At 34.9% G+C, this 21443-nt stretch overlaps 1 protein-coding gene across 3 annotated transcripts in view; it reads left to right on the top strand.

Moving 5' to 3' along the window:
• The window catches only part of LOC149789242 (inosine-5'-monophosphate dehydrogenase 1-like), a 112513-nt gene that overhangs the window by 14345 nt on the left and 76725 nt on the right, over positions 1–21443 (top strand). For all 3 annotated transcript variants that reach the window (XM_089975416.1, XM_089975414.1, XM_089975415.1), the window contains exons 4-5: positions 11130–11231; positions 18257–18331. In XM_089975416.1, coding sequence (XP_089831542.1) covers positions 11130–11231; positions 18257–18331 — 177 coding nt within the window. The remainder of the gene's footprint in view (positions 1–11129; positions 11232–18256; positions 18332–21443) is intronic.

The raw sequence follows: 21443 nt of genomic DNA on the forward strand, positions 1-21443 counted from the left end.
AGTTAAATAGGATCCATTCCCACGAATGAAACTTACACGAGTCAACACCTGGCAATATTGGACCGTATATATAAGCATAAATTCACTCCTGTATTTTGAGAAATAAATAATTATTATTAATTATGCAAAACTGTTCTTTTTTGCTATTTCTTGTTGTGGAGTTTTAGTCTCTGCAGCCGTAAATCAGGACTGATGGCAAAAGGAAAAGATCAATGAGTAAAATGCCGCACTGGCGACAGATGTAATTGTGATTTAGATTTTTTCCATTTGCTTTGTATTTATACACAGTAGTCGGTACTTCAAAGCTTATCAGTTTTCTATGAAGGTTCAGCAAAACTATTGTATTGATATATGTATAAAAAAAACCAGAAGGATTAGCCATACAATTAATTGTATCTGTTCTATTCGCGTCTTCAGAAGTCGGTCAGCTGTAGGTATAGTGCGGTAGCATGATTGACTGTATCGCAGCATACAGTACTCAGCCCAGATGTCAGCATAAGCAGATTATGATGTAACAATGCACTGTAAAGATGGGGTTGTCAATAAGAGCAAAGGATCGTTTGTGTAACAGATTGATTCCAATGCATTGCTTAGTCAAGTTTGTGGCTTCCTTTCGTTCTGCCTTTTAATTTATCCAGTCCAAATCATTGATTGTATGTACAAATTAAATAACCAAAAAGTATGTCGCCAAAAAAATCGCCAAATGGGATATTTTTGTCGCCAATAAGGAAAAAAATCGCAATTTGCGACATTGGCGAAGCCCAGGACGATCCCTGAATGATATGATTACAAAAACAAACACCATGAAATTAGAAAACATAAAAAACATGCTGAAAATATTTAAGGTAGGAAACATTATTAGGGCTTTAAGTTTGTTCTTGCAGTCGAAATAAGTGAGTTTTGAGAGCACTCTTGAATGGGATCACTGTGTCTTTATATCTAAGTTCAGTGGACAATTCATTCCACGTTGCTGGGCCCTGGTATGCAAAAAGAACACTGTCCATATGACTTTGTTTTCATAGTGGAAATAATGAGTATATGATTGTCAGAAGAGGAGCGTAAGTATCTTGCTGGTGTGTACACATGGGTGAGGTCGGATAGCTATGTTGATCTGGAGTCCGTCAGTGAAACATGGCACAGAGAACAAATTTTGTGTTTGATTCTGGATCGAATGGATAGCCAGTGTAGGGTACAGAGCAGCGGGGAGGTGTGCTCTGATTGTGGTACTCTAAGAATGATCCAAGCAGCTGTGTTTTGAACATTTTGAAGTTTTTGGAATATATATTGAGATGAACCACACAGAACTGAGTTACAATAGTCCAGTCTTGAAAGTACTAATGAACATGCAAGTGTTTTAGTGGCATCAACTGAAAGACATTTGCAAATGGAGCTGATGCATCTTGGCTCAAGACATGCAGCCATGTATATGTTCATGACATGTTAGTGCAGTGTGAGAGTACTGTCCAGAGTAACACCTAGGTTTTGTACTGTTTGTGTGAATTTAATGTTGGTGTTGCTGATATTTATCGGTTGAGGTAAAGGATGTGAATGAGAAAAAGTCTGTGTTGTGATCAGAATGGCCTCAGTGTTATCATCATTCATCTACAGCTTGTTATTTCTCATCCATGATTTCACATCAGAAATGCACATCTCTACACCTTGGATGGTAGCATCAACTTCAGTTGGGTGGCTAGATTTGTATATTTGGGTGTCATCAGCGTACAATTGGTGAGACACTGGATGATGATCTATGACACTTGAGAGCAGCTGAGTGTACAGAATGAAGAGAACAGGTCCAAAAACAGACCCCTGTGGAACATCACAACATAGATCAACTGGGCTGGAGTTGTATTCCATTTGCAGACACAATTTGTGTCCTGTTGACCAAGTAGGACTTGAAACACAGTAAGGCTGTATCATGAATGCCAAATACATGCTGGAGACGGTGAAGTAATATATCATGGTCTATTGTGTCAAATGCTGCAGACAAGTCAAGGAGGGTGAGGACTAATCTTTCCGCTATCCAAAGCAGAGAGAATGTCAGTAACTACTTTTAGAAGAGTTGTTTCAGTACTATGGCAAGGGCGATATGCAGATTGTACATTGCTAAAAAGACTGTTTGAATTCAGATGAGACACAAGCTGGGATAGAACAACCTTTTCTAAGATTTTTTATATGAATGGGAGATTAGAAACTGGACGGTAGTTCTTTAAATCATTATGGTCTAGTGTTGGTTTTTTTAGCAGAGGCTTTACAATGGCAGTTTTGAAAAATGATGGGAATTCCCCTGATGAGAAAGAGGTATTAAGAACATCAATTAGTGAAGGGAATATTGGATCTAAGCACTCAAGCAGCAGTGATGTTGGAATTGGATCATGTTCACGTGACTTTGGTGCACTCTTCATCAGGATTGTATGTATGAAATCCATAGAGACAGGTTCAGATGCTGCTAATGGTTGCCGCTCAAATTCTGTATCCCAACCTTATGGTGACAAGCCAATTGAAATTGTGGTGTCAAGCTTATTTCTATTGATTTGTACTTTGCCACGGAAGAAATTTGAAGAATGTAGATTGGACTATTTATGGTATATCATTATGAGATGGGACTGCTCCGGTGGCCTAGTGGTTAGAGCGTCTGCCTCGGATGCGGGAGGTCGTGGGTTCAATCCATGGCCGAGTCATGCCAAAGATTTACAAAAATGGTACTAACAGCTGCCTCACTTAGCACTCAGCATTAAGAGGTTAGTGTTAGGACTGGTCGGCCTGGTGTCAGGATAATGTGACTGGGTGGGACATCATGCTACATGTCTGCGACATGATGCCCCAGTGCTAGACATCACTATAAACTGCCACACTGCAGACATTGTGGCAATATGACTGAAAAATTGTTAAAGCTACGTTAAAAATCCAAATCACATCACACACATCACAGTATGATATGCTTATTATGTAATTAATTTATGTTAATTGACATTAAATGGTTTAGAGTTAATTAACATTAAATGATTTAGAGTTAATTGACATCAAATGATTTAGTTACATTAGTAGATTATTGTATGTCAGGCTGATAGAGAGTTGTTACAAATGGATACACCTGTAAGCATGTTACAAAACACGGATATACATCTAAGCAATGGCAATGAACATTATAATTTATGCTGTCATATAATGTAAGTTGAGGCTCCTGCTGAATAAAGAATGAATTGCCCATGGATAGAGAGAAAAAATGTTTGTCCCGATTTTTATTTGACATTGACTTAAAATTGCACTTTGCTCTTACAATTTTTTTAAAGACTTGTTGCTCTTTTATATTGTAGTTTAATGCAGTGTATGACTATGGTTAACACAACTAAGCAATTTTTGATTGATTTGTATGATAACTTAGTACTTTTGGTCATCACCTGAAGTTTCAGATATTGACAAAACACATTTTTGTTCCTGCAAATTTTGTTTTTTTACTGCACTTTTTTACAACTTCAAGTTTTTACAGATTGCAGTAAAACATGGCACATATTATGATTGTGGTCAGAAAGTGTGCATATTGACAAATCTTTGTTCTCACTTGATTTTTTTAAAATAAGACCTATTGCACTCGTCAGATGAAGTTTATGACAGAAATTTCTCGATGTAATTACTCTTGCAGTTTTTAATGGATTGACTAATACATATTACAGCCATCATCATCAGATATGTAAATTGGCAAATTAAACATTTTTTTTTTTATTTTTTTGCTATCAATTTATATGTACATGTAAAAAGATAAAGTATATAACTATTTAATATTTAAAACCATGATTTGAAACAGGGTGGTTAAATCTAGGGGTATGTGAGGCCTGGCTAGCAAAACATTCAAAGGCTTAATTGACCGGTCAAGTTCCCATTCAGAAGTCTCTTAACCTCCAGAGTCAGATCTACAGCTGGCTTAATCCTTCTTTTATACTGCAGTCTTCAATAGATGGATCAGATGCTTTATTTTTTTCTTGGTGTTCTGACTTAAATAACATTTTTAAGGAAAAGACCCATGAGATTGAAATATGTATTTGTTGGCTTCTGATTAACCTGGTTTAAAATAAGGTTACTGTACTGTGTATTATAAATCAGTAAAGAGAAATTAATTTGAGAGGTTCCAGAATTTAGGGACTTGACCATGACCTGCTTTATCTTTTTACATGTACATATAATTGCTTTAGAAAAAAATAATCATTTGTTGGAGTCATTAAGATGTAAATTTTAAGCAGTTAGCATGTACGTGTAATTGATAGACAGATCCCCATCACCCCATGTAATTTATGCTTGACATCATGTTTAGCAAAAGCGATGTTCATGACAATGAAACTTATCATCTTGAATTTCCTTAGTTTGAAGTAACATGATGCTTGGTGCCTCCTAGTGTTGGTTATCATTTGAAATGTCAAGATCATATTTTTTTGATCGCAATCAATTGATCATTGTTTATTGATCACTATACAACATTTTAAATAAAACTTGTACAGAATGACTTATCGCAACATTTGAAATATATTAAGTCAGGTCCCATCGGTTGTCATCAGTTTAGTTTAACCAGTCACAGTGCATATCTCAAATAATCTATGAATGAAGCAGATAAAGAAAAAAAATTTAAACACCTGAATTGCATGGAGAATCTTTTGCTTAAACACCCAGGACAAGTTGAAAAATCTGTTTAGTCAGATGTACTTAACTATGAATATGCCTGGCCATGCAGGCTTATTTCAGTGAAATTTGTATATACTTTCTTTCTAGATAGTAACTATCAGTATTAGTAGTCTGAGATTGCAACCATTTAATTTAATCTCCTTGTTTGCTACAGTTGGCAGCGTTGTGTGTTTATTACCTGGTGGCCAAGAATTGGATGTACCAAAAATGTAACTAAATATCTCACTGAAATATTGAACTCCCCTGCCCCCCCCCAAAAAAAAAAATTAACTAATGCAGTACTGCATACTCTGAGAAGATATTTTCATCAGGTGATTATTATTAGATGAATGGGTCTTTATCTGGTAGAAAAGTAATTCATTATTATCAACAATTGTGGTCGTTCTCTTCAATGTTATGTCCTTTAAAAGTGCTTATGTTTTGGACTGGTCACAGATAAATGAAAACCAGTTCATTGCTATTGTTTTATTTAGGGATACATATTTTTTTAAAGAAAAAAAAAATATATACTTATTTTGAACTTATTCTAAATTAACTAAATTATCATTACACTTTTTGGTATGAAGTTTGCATGATTTGGTTTATGCCAGTTTTTGTACCTGATGACCAATATGGGATTGGCTCTTCAATGTTTGGTTTGAATGGGAACGTGTTTTTTGTGAAGTGTATTGTTGTAAACAGAACATAAACACTATTGAACAATGTTGACATTCTGCAATTGACACACAGATCAATGAGTGCAGGAAAAGATGATAATCTGAATGATTCTTTTCAAGCCAAGGCAATCCTTCATGGTAAATAAAATGTCCTTGTGATTATGTACTTGTTCCTAAGGTCTGTTTTCTGCTTTTGGAAAACAAGCAAAATTACACAAGTGATATATGTGTATAAAATTTAATGGCATATTAGTACAACCCTGGCTATAGCAGTAAGTTTAGAAACCCACATAAAGGCATACAACACAAAAGTAAAGTAAAACAAAAATATTTAGAATACATAGTTTTGTTATATAAACTATACTCTTTTAAAATGTCCAATACCTCAGTTTAAGCAATAAGTTGATGAAAAAACAATTACAGTACTAATATTAATGACAATAACGGTAATGTTGATGATGATGACAACCACAAACACCACATTGTTGCTCCATGAGCATGGGACCATGGGTTTCCTGCATTTTTTATACTCTGTCCCCAAATCTTGACCATGTGCACCCTCCCCTCACCCCCCCCCCCACCCATGCATTCTTTTTCATCAGGAAATATTTTTGAAGAAAACCACTTTACTTTATTGCATGTCCATCCATGTAGATATTGTTGCTAGCAATGTTAGAGTCGCCAAAGGTGATAAAATCAAATATGTCAATGAAAATCCATTTTAAACAATGTATGAGGCAACAAAAGCATTAATGGTTTGTATTGGTCACTGTGTAAAGTCTTTGATAGTCACTAGTGTTATGTATTTTCATGGTTAAAGTAACACCTGAGTCAAGGAAGATTTCGTTTATATAGGATTGAATTAGTTACAAAAGATAGTAAATATATCCAAATACACAAATTGTCATTTATTTAATTATATATTTATTTGAAAACAAACTTAATTAAGAAAACAGGTATTTGCTATAATAAATGCTGGTAATAATGAGTGAACACTAAAATTCCATGATGCAGCTCATTTCATCTGAACGAGATATTTAAATGTTGTGTTTCCATGAGTTACTTGATCACTCGATGAAGTGTTTATTGTAACAATGCAGGTGTCCAAGGAAAATATGATGGTACAGTGTGGACAACAAATTTAGGGTGGCAAAACTGTCAAAGTAGATAAGATTATCTCATATTTTTGTCTGCACTTCTAGAGCATTATATACTACGGTTTGTATTTTCCTTTGTCCCTTAAAAATGTTGTGTCCCCCAGATTTTGAAAGTGGGGGGCACAGTTCCCTGCTCTTGGGCTCCTAGGTGCAACAGTGCCCACCACCATCAGTGGTCAGAATCAGTAAATACTTTTATTCCTATGATTAACAGAATAGAACAAAGTAGGCATAATATATATAGTCCTTGTTTATTACACCTAAACCATACCATTTTTTAAATTTCTTAATAAGTTGCTTCCACATCTGAAGTTGGTATTTTAAAAAGGGGATAATATAAGGATATTTATATACAGGAAGATTTTTTTTATGTAGCAAATTGGTTTCATTGCTGTGGAAGTAAAAATTTGTTGTTACTTGTGAAATGTCAGTTGGGGAAAAAAATAAAGTTTTCTAGTCTATTATGGATTTTGCTGAAATTAGCTCAAGAAATAAAAATATTCAAGGAAGATTTCTGAAATATTTGATGTTGTGATGATCATTTATAATCGATTACAGAAATCCTAATAAAACACTTGGTTGTGTGACACTTCCAGCCAGTCTTTGGTTATTTTATATATAGTACAGAATTTTTTGACAATATTTTTAACTTTTCAGCCACATACATGATATAGAGAAAGCTAACCTGAAGCTTTTGTCCTCACGCAAAGGACTTCATCAGAAGACTGGCTTTGTCTATACTGACTGTGAGCGATGTTAGCATCTTGTCCCAGATATGTGGCAGGTTGAAACGGCCCCCGTTTCTTTTCAGCATCGATGTGTGCAATTGGATGTAGATAGATTATATAACCCCACCCCATACCCCGCTCAAACAAGGCGTGTTCTCGATCTAAGAGTTTTTACTGAGTTCCAAGTTACAGTATGGCCAGGGCAAACATTGTGGATGTGCTGTGATACTTCAGACAAGCATGAACTTGGTCTTTTATGCTCATTAAATCTTGCTTTCAATGTCCTTTCCAATATAGTCGTAATGGCACTGACTTTCTCCCTGTCCTTTACACTTAATGTGATAATTAGGTCCACAAATATCTCTCTTATCAGACTTATCCTTTCGTGAACTAACATCTGTCTTAGGGTCCAATATGGTTTGAAACGTTAATTTTGTGTTGTTGGAAAATGTACTTCAAGCTTTTTGGAAGTCCCTTTTACATATGGTTGGATGATAAGTTTTAGAACTATTCTTCCAGTTGGTCTGCTTTCCCCAGTATTGTAATTAGGACTAGCATTGAGCCTGTTGGAAACCTTTATCGCCCATTCCAGATAAAATCAAGGTACTGGTTAGTATTGCATAGGTTTACGAAAACCGTAATATTCAAATTACCATTGTTGTTTCTGCTGTTGTTTGTGCCCTAAACAGATAATCAGCCGTTTTGTTCATTTTCGATGGTGAATTTAATATCCGGATCAATGCTATTAATGTGATCTGTGAATTCCATTACATATTCTACCTTCTGCTCAGTGTGTGTCATCAATCATATCTGTACCACCAATGGGTGGGGGGAAGTAGTGATGAGTGCTAATGACTCAAAGTGTTCCATATATAGATTACACACTATAGAGGAAACTAGAGGAGCAGTGATAAGTGCTAACGAAGCAAAGTGTTCCATATATAAATTACACACTATAGAGGAAACTAGACGAGTAGTGATGAGTGCTAACTTCTCAGTGTTCCATATATAAATTACACACTATAGAGGAAACTAGAGGAGCAGTGATAAGTGCTAATGACTCAAAGTGTTCCATATATAGATTACACACTATAGAGGAAACCAGAGGAGCAGTGATGAGTGCTAACGACTCAAGAGTGTTCCATATATAAATTACACACTGTAGAGGAAACCGGTGAACCCATAGTCGCTCCATGTATTTGAAGGTAGAAATGTCCATCATACACAAAGAGTGTGCACTTAAAACACACCTCCAACATCCTTGTTACTTGATGTGGTGTCCTCTTTGTAAGGGTACTGTCTGAAGATAATCTGTCATTAATAACTAACAAAACCGTATCAACCAGTATAATAGTAAATAAGGCACTCGTGTCGTATGAAACCAGCACTTCATCCTCCAACACACTCTAGACTTATCCATAATCTGGCTGGCAAAATGTTGAGGTAAAATCTTGGCCAGATATTTTGTACAGTTGTAGGTGATAGTGCCCACACTACTTACTGTTGGTCACAATGGCAGATCCTTCTTATTGTCTTTGGAAAACCATTGAATTTTGAATGTAGTTCAGTAGCAGGATATAATAGTGACCAATCAGTTACCTTCTGCACATCTGGAACAATCTGTTAACATTGCTCACCATTCCATCATGTGATGTTAATAGTCATTAAAGATTAAAACAGTCTGCTGATGAAGTCCTTAGCGTGAGGACGAAAGCTTCAGGTTAGCATTCTCTATATTGTGTATCTACACAGTTAAGCTTTCCCCATGGTACAGAATTTGATGATGATGTCATAAAATACGTAATGAGGGTGGAATGATTAATTGTCATTATAATGCCCCAATGTTCAGTAAGAGCAGCCATCTGTGTTCATTATAATGGGACAGCATAAGTATGTTATACATCTGATATCATAATGCAGAGATCGTCAGACCAAAATAAACAGTAAATTATCTAATTATTCTTGCCCATGTGCTTGTGTCCTAATTTTTACTTTTCAAAATCAGATACATTTTTTTTGCCAATTTCAGAAGTTTCCAACTGCGTTTGACATTTCAAAGAAAGTACATGTGTTATATTAATTTATGATATAAGTTGTGAAAAGATTGCACCAATAGAATTTCCAGCATGGTTCTTGGAATTATATAAATCGGCTTACTGTCAAACTGTCACATATCCCATTCTTACAAAACATTCACATCAACGGGAGAAATAGTTGACATTGTCAGTATTTACTTTATTTTATCAGTATGTTACCAAATTACAGTATCCTGACATCATACAAAGCACGTGCTGTTTTATTGAGTGGCAAATGAAAGGAAAGTATGCCTCCTTTCTCACCATGTTGTGCTTATGTAAACAATCATTTATATATGGAATATTTGTTCTATGAAGTTGGAGATCAGTGTAAATAATTATATATTAGTGAACAAGTACAAGGATTTTTTGCTTTAACTTAAACAGTTCAATTGCCACAACTAATTTTGAAGAACTTAGGTTTTTCCAGTCTCTGTTCCTGCTGGCTAACCAGATTAATTCCTTTCCAATATTACATATGCTTTTGATTTCAAGGTTAAATAACATGCGTGGGATCATTGATGTTTCATAACAGTAATTTAATCTGGATAACAGAAAATAGCTTTTGCATGCAGTCAGTGCAAGTTAAGGTGCCATGTTTGGGCATGTTGATGTAACCTTCTGTCCCCAGTCCAAGGAGCCATAAATGTAATTGGGTTTGATATCAGATTTCTTCCAATAAAACAAAAAAACATGAATGACAATGACTTGTCTGTAAGAAGAACAGAAAAGGGAGAAAAAGATGACACATGCATCAGTTGAAATGATGTAATGAGAAATGAGACTAGGTGATTGAAAAAAACATAAATGGGAAAGAAAAATCCTTATATGGACGTAACAAACAACACAAACTTTTACGTTGCCATAATCAATAATACTGCCAGAAAAAACTGCAAAACAAGGATTTAAAAAAATCTTGTCCACTTAATCTTTCAAATTGTTGATTATTCATTTGGAGAGTACTTTAACATGTTCAGATCGTCTGTTTAAAAGTAAAGGTGATGTAATATTATATCTCCAGTGAATTGATGATTATTGCTTTCTTATTTTGATCTTAATGTTTAACATACATGCAAGTAAGATTGATTCATTGCTGTCTCTTTTCACACAATCACATCAGTGATGTTGGAACATTTTATGACCAAGGTCAAATGATGAAAGTTAAACTTTTTCCACAGCACCTATGAGGATCCATCTTGGTTGATATGGAAATAAATTGCCCATACTTTGGTGTTTCAAAACTTTTTAAAAAATCATGAAATTGGTAGAAAACCTGATCCAAGATGTAATTTCTATGATATCAAATTCTGTAACATCTGTCAAAGCAGTGTATTCTTTTTATGAATAACAGGAACATTGCGTTAATTACTGTCCTTGCCCAGTGGCATAATCACAGTGGCCAGTTGTTTATCCAGTCTTTAGTCTTACATATGAACCTTTAAAATAGTGAAATGTGGGTTAACTTTAGGAGTCCAACCACATGATTGACACTTGCCTAGAATTACAAAGTGCATTTATTTTTAGTCATACATCTTATGTTACTAATGAACCAAAGTACACGTAGCATTCATTGTTCTTGTTTTTGTTTTTTATACAGTTTATTATCTGTGAATGAAGCCAGTGTTAAAAAGAAAGAAAACCTGGTTCTGTTTACTTGCAGATCTGAGTTAAAGATAATTGGTACAGACATTGTAATGTTTGAATCAGTTCATGTTTAGTTTTTTTTTCATATTTGTATTTTCTCTTTCCTAAAAGTTTTGGTTGGTGAAATTTCCATCCATTGGTTACTAGACTTTTAAAACACTTACATAATATAACTTACATTGTTTAACTTTACAGGATCTGACGTCAGCACTGACAAAGAAGATCAGCCTACGTGCTCCTCTGGTGTCCTCCCCAATGGACACTGTTACAGAATCTCAAATGGCGATCGCTATGGCAGTATGTATTACATATTTTTCTCATTTTTAGCTCTATGGGTCATAGACCAAAATTCCTTATGGGATGGTTTGTTGTCCGGCTGTTCGTTAACACAAGTTTGTTACTGCTACATGGAGGGTTGCTGCAGAACTTTGTGCACATATTCATCCCATGTTCTACATGGTCCTAGATGAAAATGGTACTGCTTGCACATCCATGGCCACCACATTGGTCATGCTGGAAATTTGGTTATCTCTACTTTTCCTGAATGAATGGTCATATCAGCATAGGTTTTTACCAACTGACTGCTTATGGGGTCTAGTTGGTCCTAAATGAAAATGTTGCCAATTGGACATACAGTATGGACTCGACAGTGGCCATTTTGAAATCCAGGGACTTCAGGAAATACTGACCCTGGTCAAATAATGCCACATGTTGATTTTAAGGAACCCATTGGAGACATTGGCAAGAATGCAAGGTTTGGGCCACTGATACCATCAGTTGAATTCAGAGTTGCGAGAATGTTAGGTCTCAGCAGCTACCAAATTCAGGTAAGCCAGTGGAGGGTGGGGTTACAAGAGAATGCTAGGTCTGGGCAGTTGATGCCATATATTGGACTCTTGTAACCTGTTGGTGAGGAGGTTACCCAAGAATGCTGTGTAGATCTAGGCTGCTAATACCACATGTTGAATTCATGTAACCCGTTGGTGGTTGGGGGATTCAACAGTGTTACACTGACATACAAAAAGTATTCTGTCATAACTCATGATAAAACTAAAGAATGAGGTGACATAGTCTTTGTAACTATTCATAGAAGGGTCAGGTGAAAACACGATCACCTCCTATAAGTGTGGGTCTGTTAATATCATTGTTGAATTCAGGTAACTCATTGGAGATTGGGGGGCTACTAGATTGCTACATCTGGGCTGCTAATTCCATATGTTTAATTCAGGTAACCCAATGGAGATAGTAGGGTACAAGAATACTAGGTCAGGGCTGCTAATACACATTGAATTCCATTAACCCATTTTAAGTTGAGGGCTATAAGAATGCCTGGTCATGGCAGCTAATATATGTTTAATGCCGGTAGCCCAGTGGAAGCAAATTGCTACAAAATCACTAATTATAGGCTACTAATACCATAAGCTGAATTGAGCAGACAATTTTCCTGGTATCATCGGTGCCTCCTGTCCTCCTTTCAATGTGTCAGTAATCCATTCTCCCATTTTTGCCTTCCAAAATATTAATAACTTCCATTTTTTGCCCCAAAAATATTACACTGTGAAGTTTTCAGCATCAGCAGTGAACACAATCTGGACAACTCCTAAGTGGTTAGTGTGTCCACCTCGGGTGTGGGAGGTCTCAGGTTCAAACTAGGGCCGAGTCATACTAAAGTCTTGTGAAAATGGTACTAGCAGCTGCCTTGCTTGGTGCTCAGCATTAAGTGTTAGGACTGGTCAGCCTGATGTCAGGATAATGTGATTGGGTGGGACATGATACTGCATATAGTGTGACCCTGCTATAGCACGCTTAACAATAAAACGAATTCAGATATAACACAGTCATGGTGTGGCTCCTGAAATTTCATATACATGTATTTTTCTCATACATGAAAAAAAATTGTTTCTTAAAAGTATGAAAAAAAATGTATGGAGTTTATTATCATTTTGGGGGAGGGATCACTTATAAATAATACATGAAAAAGTCGTTTTTCCTTCATAAAACTACGAATAATAATATGTAAAAATAAATGTATTCTGGGATCGTGTAGGGCTTTGCCAATGTCGCAAACTTGGATTTTTTCCTTATTGGTGGCAAAATATACCAGCTGGCGATTTTTTTTCTGTTGGTAACATTATTGGCTGTTTATTGGAGTAGAGAAATTCAGAGGCCCCATGAAAAGAAGCCACAAGCTGGATATAAAATGCACTGAATTTATCTATTGTTACATAAATTCCTTGTCCATATTGACAAACTATCTAAACAATGCATTGTTATATCATAATCCGCTTATCAAGACATCTAAGATGAGTACTGTATGTTGTGTGAGATCCGCTTTTTTGTTTTTGACATTTCTGGTAACGAAGATCAACCGGACGAGGTACTGTCTCGTAATCTATCTTTCATCCGTTTTTTGCCACTCGCTAGTAATTAATATTTTTATAAACACTGACATTTGTGTGTAGCTGGTAAGTATAACTCCTTTTCTTTTCACACAGAATTACATCCTTCAGAACACTTACATTTTCTGTAATAATCCCTGGCATCAGACCAGAACACCTGCTTCTCTCGTCTGTTGACCCTTTGTTAAATTTCTTATGCATACATGGAAGGCAGTATCGTACTGCTACCATAAATGTAAAATATAACAAAATCCCACATCTTACTTATTGGTTTATTCAATAGGCAGGGAGGAACAGTAACTAGAATAGACCAAACGACAGCAAATTCCTTTTTAAAAATGTACCCAGATAAAATAGTTTGCTGAAATTTCAAAGGAAACAGATTACCATTGAAGCACCAATTTTTATGAAAACATACTCAGCAAATGGAGGAGGGGGGGAAATCAGTCTCAATCCTGCAATACAGTTATTTGATGTTGCTGCCACAATAAGAAATTGGCATTTGTTTGGTTCTCCGAAGCTGTCCTTTAGTGGTGACTTCAGTAACGCATGCACCCTTCATAAAAGAAAGCCGACTACATTCTTCAATAAAAACAATGAACTTTTCTTCAAAGGAAGTCAGTACCAAACTTGAATAAAAGTAATGGAATCTGATGGATTTTTGCATTTTCCGATGTGACTGGAACACGCAAACTGTACCATGAAAGTTTCCTTTTGCAGGGAAAAAATTTATGCTTACGAACGTTACCAACTAAGGACGTACTGAAAAGTAAATGTGCTTCGTCATTCATTACGTGATTGTGCCATGTTTTTCCACTGAATTGAGACCAATATGACCTGTGACAAAATTAATGAATATTTTAAATCTGTGTGTGTGCATATTTTCAATGGAATCACTTGTATTGTGGATTCAATGTATATGATGAGATTCGCAGGTGCATACACTGGTGATACTCTATTCAAAACAGTATTCATGTATACGTACCAATTCATGGTTCTCTATATAAAGTAACTATTATATGCCTTCTGTTTTCACTAGAGGTGTAGTTCTCATTTAATATGCATTGATTTAAGATGATAACTGCCGATAAAGCACATATTTTACCATCCGCATTTATTACCTACACCCCGCCCCCAAAATTTTTTTTTGGGTACATGCATCATTTTCTTCAGCTAACTGACCTGGTTGCTTATAACACTGTCAATTTCTGTGGCTCCCAAGTACCATGTTATAGCAGGGTCGCACTAAAAATCAAAATCATAAACACACATACGCCATCATGATCCATGGCTATACTGGTAATGCTATTATGTTATTAGTAGAACAGCATAGGAAGGCAAGTTCTTTAAAGTACTTTAGTCATCTGGCAGTTTCAGAAAAGAATGGGTTGCAAGACACTTCATCAGCAAGAATTCTAACTGTACACTTCCAGACTTACCAAATCTAGAAGAAATTATGACTAGAGTGACAGGAAGCTGCTTATTATATAAATTGTTAAAGTGAATTGCACCAACTTTTTGTGCATCTCCCATTTCAAAATGAGACAGAGTAACTAGAACTATTCAACTTTATCAGCTTCTACATTTTGTATGCCATTGTTTTTAAACTTATTTAAAAACTTTTTAATCTTTTGCCATCATCTTGCAGTGCAGGTTACAACAAAATCACAAGTTTATAAGAATTTTCTGTGTTTATTAGGGACATGTAGATTTGGTTGGAAATTTTCCTTTTTTTTCGAATCCAAAGTCTGTTTTGCTGCTGTAAAAGTTTCGCCCATTTATGAACTTTATTTTCTAAAATTAAAAACACCAATTTGATTTTTACCAATCCAGTCTCACATCAGACAGGGCATTTGACATGGAAAAGAAACATTTCATTTTAAATGATTGGGTGCACAAAAGATATGTCCGTTAAGAGTTCTGTCAGTATCAAAGTAGAAGCAGTCTACAGTATATACAGTAGCTTCATACAAGGTTGTGCGTTTCTTTGGTCTTGTGGTTATTCAAAGCTTTTGGTATTTTTCTGCATAGCACCACCCATTGTGTACTTAGCCTATATACACTACATGACCAAAAGTTATTAGTTCTGCATTTCAAGAGACTCTTGAGATTGCATGGCAAGTACACCATTTTAAAGATGCACCCATGAATATCACTGTTTGTAAAAATGGCCATAGCCCATGTTCTCAGAAAGAATCTATATCTTCTTTAAATCAATATCGCTGTAACACATCGATTAACCAGTTTGTCCTCTGCTAATGTTCAGAAATGTTATTCAAGAGTCAGATCACATGATTACCATATTTGTCAAGAACCAAGAGATCTAATCAAGGGTAGCATGTAAGAGTCAAAATGTGAAGCATGTTAATATGCTTATTTTCTGGTGGCTTTTTGAATTGACAGGCATTGATTTTAAAACTTTGTTGTTCACGATATATTATCTTTTTTCTTTTGCTGGAACACTTAAGAGTTCAAACAGATTTTGGTCAACATGTACTTTTCATTCTTTAATTCTGTTGGGTAAGTTTCTGTAGATGGAGGGAACAGGTGTCAGAATTATTCATTTTTCAAGTAAATTTACACTTTATGCAAATACATCAAGTTCCCCACATTAGGACAAGTATATGCCATCATAAAAATATTTTTTCACTATTAACATAATATGGGAGTAACTCCTTGAATAACATCGAATCTACGTGGTGTTGATCATTCTCACAATCTTATGATTTGAAGTGGAAATTAAATGCATTTTAATATAGAACAAAGCACAACAACTAGTAACGTGTAATATCATGAAGGTCGTTGTCTTTATTTACTCATTTACCGATCACTATCTTTAAAACTTGTGGGACCATAGCATCTTGGTATATATTGTACTGATGATAATGTAATGTGATATATCCTTTTCTGTGATTAAACAGTGATGCTGGCATAATTAAATAGAAAAATCAAGCTAGATTACACTACTTCGCAAGTCAAATGTCATCTGTTGTCCAAAACAATATAATTATTTACATGATTTATTGTACACAATTACAGTTTGGATCTTTTTATTATGCCCTTGAATTATGTACAAGCTTGGTTGTCTACAGCCTCATAATCTTTAAATGTCAAATTCATTTCAATACTGCTTTTTGTTTCATACTAAAAATCAGATTAATGAGAATCTTCCAGATCAAAGTAAAAACTCCCAATTAAATTTTGTCGGTCTCCTAATTGAACCTTTCTGGGTTGCTACATGGACTTGTCAGAATTTCAGAACATTGCTACAGCATTTCGGGGGAAAATATTATCAGTGACTCGACAACAAGGAGAAAGTGAAGTCTTATTCCAAAGGGTTTTATATTGCTGTTGTTTCTTGATTATTACTATACATGTAATCTGCCATCAGATTTTGAATTTTTTACTTTAATGAGCTATTTTAAGAATTCTATAATGTAATAACAGCTCGTTATTGACATTACAAGACTGTAATATATTCATCTGATTTGTTTGTTTGATTTCATTGTGTGCATTTCATTTAATACTTCTTTTTCTTAATAGCATTGTTGTGTCAAATTGCATCATTGATCTAGAATTTATATCATAACCACATCAGTGACTACAAATGTTTACAAGCTGATGGATCTGAAACTAACAATGTTATGGTTTTCCATGGAATAAATGCAGTTGTACACATTATTTGTTGCAAATTTAATCCTTAAGTGCATCCCATTATTGAGCCATTAACAACATGTAATGAAATCAATGTACTTTACTACCTCTCTCATTCGTCTTCTGCTGTGCATGCACATTTTGAGCCCCTGCTTTCGTCTGCAAAGATATGCAAAAAGAATGAAACGTGATTCAGGTCTGGTTGTACATAAACACATTTACAAGTTGATATTGATTTTTTTCTTTTCCAAATTGTTCTTAAAGTGCCAGGGGCTAAGAAAATAAGCAAGTAAATCGAATGTCAGAATCTCTGTTTATCAAGAACCATAGCAAGAACAGGCAACTGACAGTAGCTGGTAGGGATCCATATCTTGCAGATTTATATGCACATAAAGAACAGGTGACTTGAGGACACCATAAAGTTATCACTAGTCCTTATTTTCCTTTGGATCAGATAATGCAAATGAACTTTGAGAAGGGGGGGGGGAGGGTTCCTTTTATCATTAGCTTCATGAATTTGTCATCATCAGCATTTGGAAAGTCCAGGGAATATTTTTTCATCTAAAACTGTGTTCTTCTAAATTTGATGAATCCCATGAATTCATAGATAGAGGAAAGAAAAGTATGAATGTGTCTTCATACCTCATCATTGATTGAACAGTGGGAAAATAAAAGAGCTCCATATTCATAAAAGAAAGTATTCTTTCTAGGTTGTGCACTTGCTCCATCATGCATTTTCCTGTGGTAATGATATGTGTTTTGAGTTTTATCAATAAACAAGGAACAGTTAAATGTATTTGCAAACCCATTTTATGTCTTTCTAAATAACCCCACTTTTTAAACCCACTTTTTCTTGTCTGGAATGCAGAAGGTATACCAGCAAACACAGAATTAGAATTTTTCCATTTTTGAAGGTATGGAATTAAATTTGTTTTCACAGTCATTTACACAACATTTGAATTTATTTTCATGTATATTATTGAAAGAATACAATCCAATACAGTAACATGACTTGAAAGATTTTTGTTTTGAAAAATCTGTCATGAAGACCAGATTCTACATACACACATCAGCCGTATAATGTGACAAACAAAAATTGAGTGTTATTTGGTTGAAGGGGTGGTCACCGAAAGGGTTTAAATTTAGTGTCAGTTATGATAATTGTCATGTTTTATAAGCCATTGTCTTCTATTCAGATTAAAATTACCTGAAAAAAGAATGTATTTAATTCTTAACAATAGCTGTCATTATTGCTTTTTTCTTTTCAAGTTGTGTGGTGGAGTAGGAGTAATACATCACAACTGTGCAGTAGAATTTCAGGCAAATGAAGTTCGCAAAGTCAAGGTGAGTTTTTTTAAATATTTATAGATAGATTACTTACTGTTTTAATCTAGTATTTCATTAGAATACTTCAAACCTGTCAACCCTGAAGATTTTACTGTAAGTCTTAAGAAAATGACCCTTAAAATACAGACTTAATGGATTATAAGCAAAAACTATGGATCTGTGATTGTTGAGGAGGACATACAAACGCCCAGTTTCATTTTTCCTTTATAGTGATTTCATGTTAATGTACTTTTGTATCCAGGGTGTATTAGTACATTTGTTCATGTCTACCTTGTGTCTAGGTACAAACAGGATAGACCCTGATCTGCCATTCTATAATGTATCAGCAGATCAGTGTTTTGTTCCACATTTGAATTAATTCAAGCAGTTTTAAGACCCAGTGTGCTTGTACAATATATAACTGTTAATCAGGGTCTATATATTTGGAAGTGGGATGTTTGTTATACACATTTGAATATGTTAATGTTAATGAACATGTATCTGGAGATTGATTGTGAACATGGATTTTTTTTCAGAAAGAAAGATTAAGTCCAGAAACACAAAATCATATTTATCCATCTTAAATCTCCAAAATATCAAAATTGTATTCCATCCGATCTGATGCTCAGTGAAAGAATACTAAATGTCTGTTATTGATATCTGCTTCTGTAGAGGCAGCACTTACTGCACAGCTCAAAATTATGTTAACATTACCTCATGATGTCATTGATATAGCATCACTGGTTGCCCAAATCCTAGTAGGAAACACATATTGTGGGCTATTTCTGAATACATCCGAATACATCAATTTCCAGGTGATTTTCCAGTAACTTAATGCCTAGTTGTGTTAGAAACATCATTTTTCATTGGCTATTTCGCTCGCTTATGAGCAGAAAGTAAAATATGTAGTAAAATTTTTTTGCTTGTACTTTGTGAAGTTTAGCAACAAGGGGGGCCCATCATTTTCATATCGAGACCATTCTTTATTCCAAATGCCCATCTTATCCTACTTTTTGCAAAGGTTCAGCTATCTGTTTGCAGTTCATACCGGTCTGCCTTAAATCTGAGACCAAAAAGTCTCAGATCCAGAAATAAAATCAGATTCTGACCACGGGCGAATTTTGGGTGGAAAAAAAATCTGATCCAAAAAAATGAGGTTTTTCCCTCTGTATTTTGTAGTGCAACTAGAACTTCCAGATTATTTGGTATCATTGTAGAACTACATCTGTCGACCTTTCTATAATACCACAACTTTAGTGTATCATACATGACCTTCACACTACCGAGCTCAGCAGTAGGCTACTAGCTTCTGCCACATAAACTCGGTGCCAGGGGTTAATGAGTTAAAGACTTGTTGGGGAGCCTATTGTTCTGATCAGCATAGGTCAAGTTCACAAAGTGGAACAACCAATTCATTTTTAAGTTATAGGTAAGTCAAAGAGATGACAGATGTGTGTTGACGAAGAAAAGTTGTTAACCATCATTACCTTGAATGAGAATTTTTAAGACATCAGTATTAAATATTGGCAAGTTTGTTAGCCACAGCAACATTTCTTTGAAGTCAGATTTGACTACATATGTAAAATGCAAAGCATAATTATTTCATTTGTCCAGATAGTATTCAAGTGTGAAGGTGATTGATAAAGCAGTAAGCTATCTGCTGTAAACATTGTGAAGTTTAGCAACAAGGGGGACATTTTACTCCTTGTACATAATGCCAACAACTTCTCAACTTAAGTCAGTCCTATATGTACAATGTCCATCAAAGTAGGTATGTAACATATTTGACGCACTGAACTGAACATTCAGATTAGTTCTCTTTATTTTTTAATTGTTATCTTAATCTAGTTAAAATACTAATTATTAATTGACTCTTGTTTTCGGAGGATGATTTAGCTATGAAATAGAATGCTTGAAAGGCAATAATAGGCACATGATTGTGTTTGCACATTTGATTTGTGTTGATAAAGTATTAGCACCCAAACCATACATGGGCATTTGTTTCTGCTGTATTACCTCAAAAAAAAAACCCATTTAACACTGAATTTGAAAATAGTATGTCCCCAAAGAAATGATCTCTCCCAAATGTATTGTATATTTATTTTCCTACAGAGACAAGCATATCTCATGATCAGACTGCATCAGATAAAATTTTGACAGTGCTAACATTATGATCATCGAGAACAACTCTGTTCTGCCCAGGATTCGATCACAGAATACTGCAAAGAAATTTTAACAACAGTACCATCCAGACTCTAGTGAATGCAAAGATGAAAACCAATAGTACTTGCATTATCTTCAAACCCACTATTGAGCTGTTGAGAGTAGCAAAAACTGCATCTAAAATCAAGCCTATATTTTTTGAAATCCAACGGATTTTAAAGACAGAAATTTGGTGTATATTTTTATTTTATGTCAGTGTGGTTGTGATTATTTGAGAGTTTGTGTGTGTATTTGGTGTGATGATATTTGACAAAACAGACAAATTATTTTGTTTTATTCAGATTTGAATTTCCTGCCATTTTCTATATTCTGAAATGAAACGATAGCTTATTCTCAATCTTATGATGTTTCTTTTCATTTGGTCATGTGCACTGACCCCTTTGCGACCTCAAAACACACTTTTGGAATATGGCAGGTGTGTAAGTCTATTTCATGTGAGTCTTGAAAGTTAAGAGATGGTACAAACAACAATAACTAGTTTACATCTCATAGATCTTGTATTGCTCACCAAGTAGTCCTCATTCATTTTATATTAGTCCTTGTCTCCGCTCAATAAGGTACTGGAATGTCAGGCTAATATTGATGACTGACATTAGAAGAAAGGACAATGGATGAATTTAATTCAAATTGCTGTCAACCAATTAGCAGTTTGACAAGTTTAAAATCTTTGTCAGAATTGTCTTTCCATTTTTTTTGTTTTACATCAATTTAATTTTTAAAAAATGATTATTTGATGATTTTGGTAAAGAATTCATTGGAAATGTGGGCTCTACTTTGGAATACTTGTTCACTTGTCTGCCAAAGGCAGTATACTCTATACTCGCATATATTTCAAGTCCAGCTGAAAACAACATACATACTGATCTGCCATAGCATGCCAAATATTGATAGCAGGAATTATGGACAC

The sequence above is a fragment of the Sinohyriopsis cumingii genome, chromosome 11, assembly GCF_028554795.1.
Source record: "Sinohyriopsis cumingii isolate HCF-2022 chromosome 11, ASM2855479v2, whole genome shotgun sequence".
NCBI lineage: Eukaryota > Metazoa > Mollusca > Bivalvia > Unionida > Unionidae > Sinohyriopsis > Sinohyriopsis cumingii.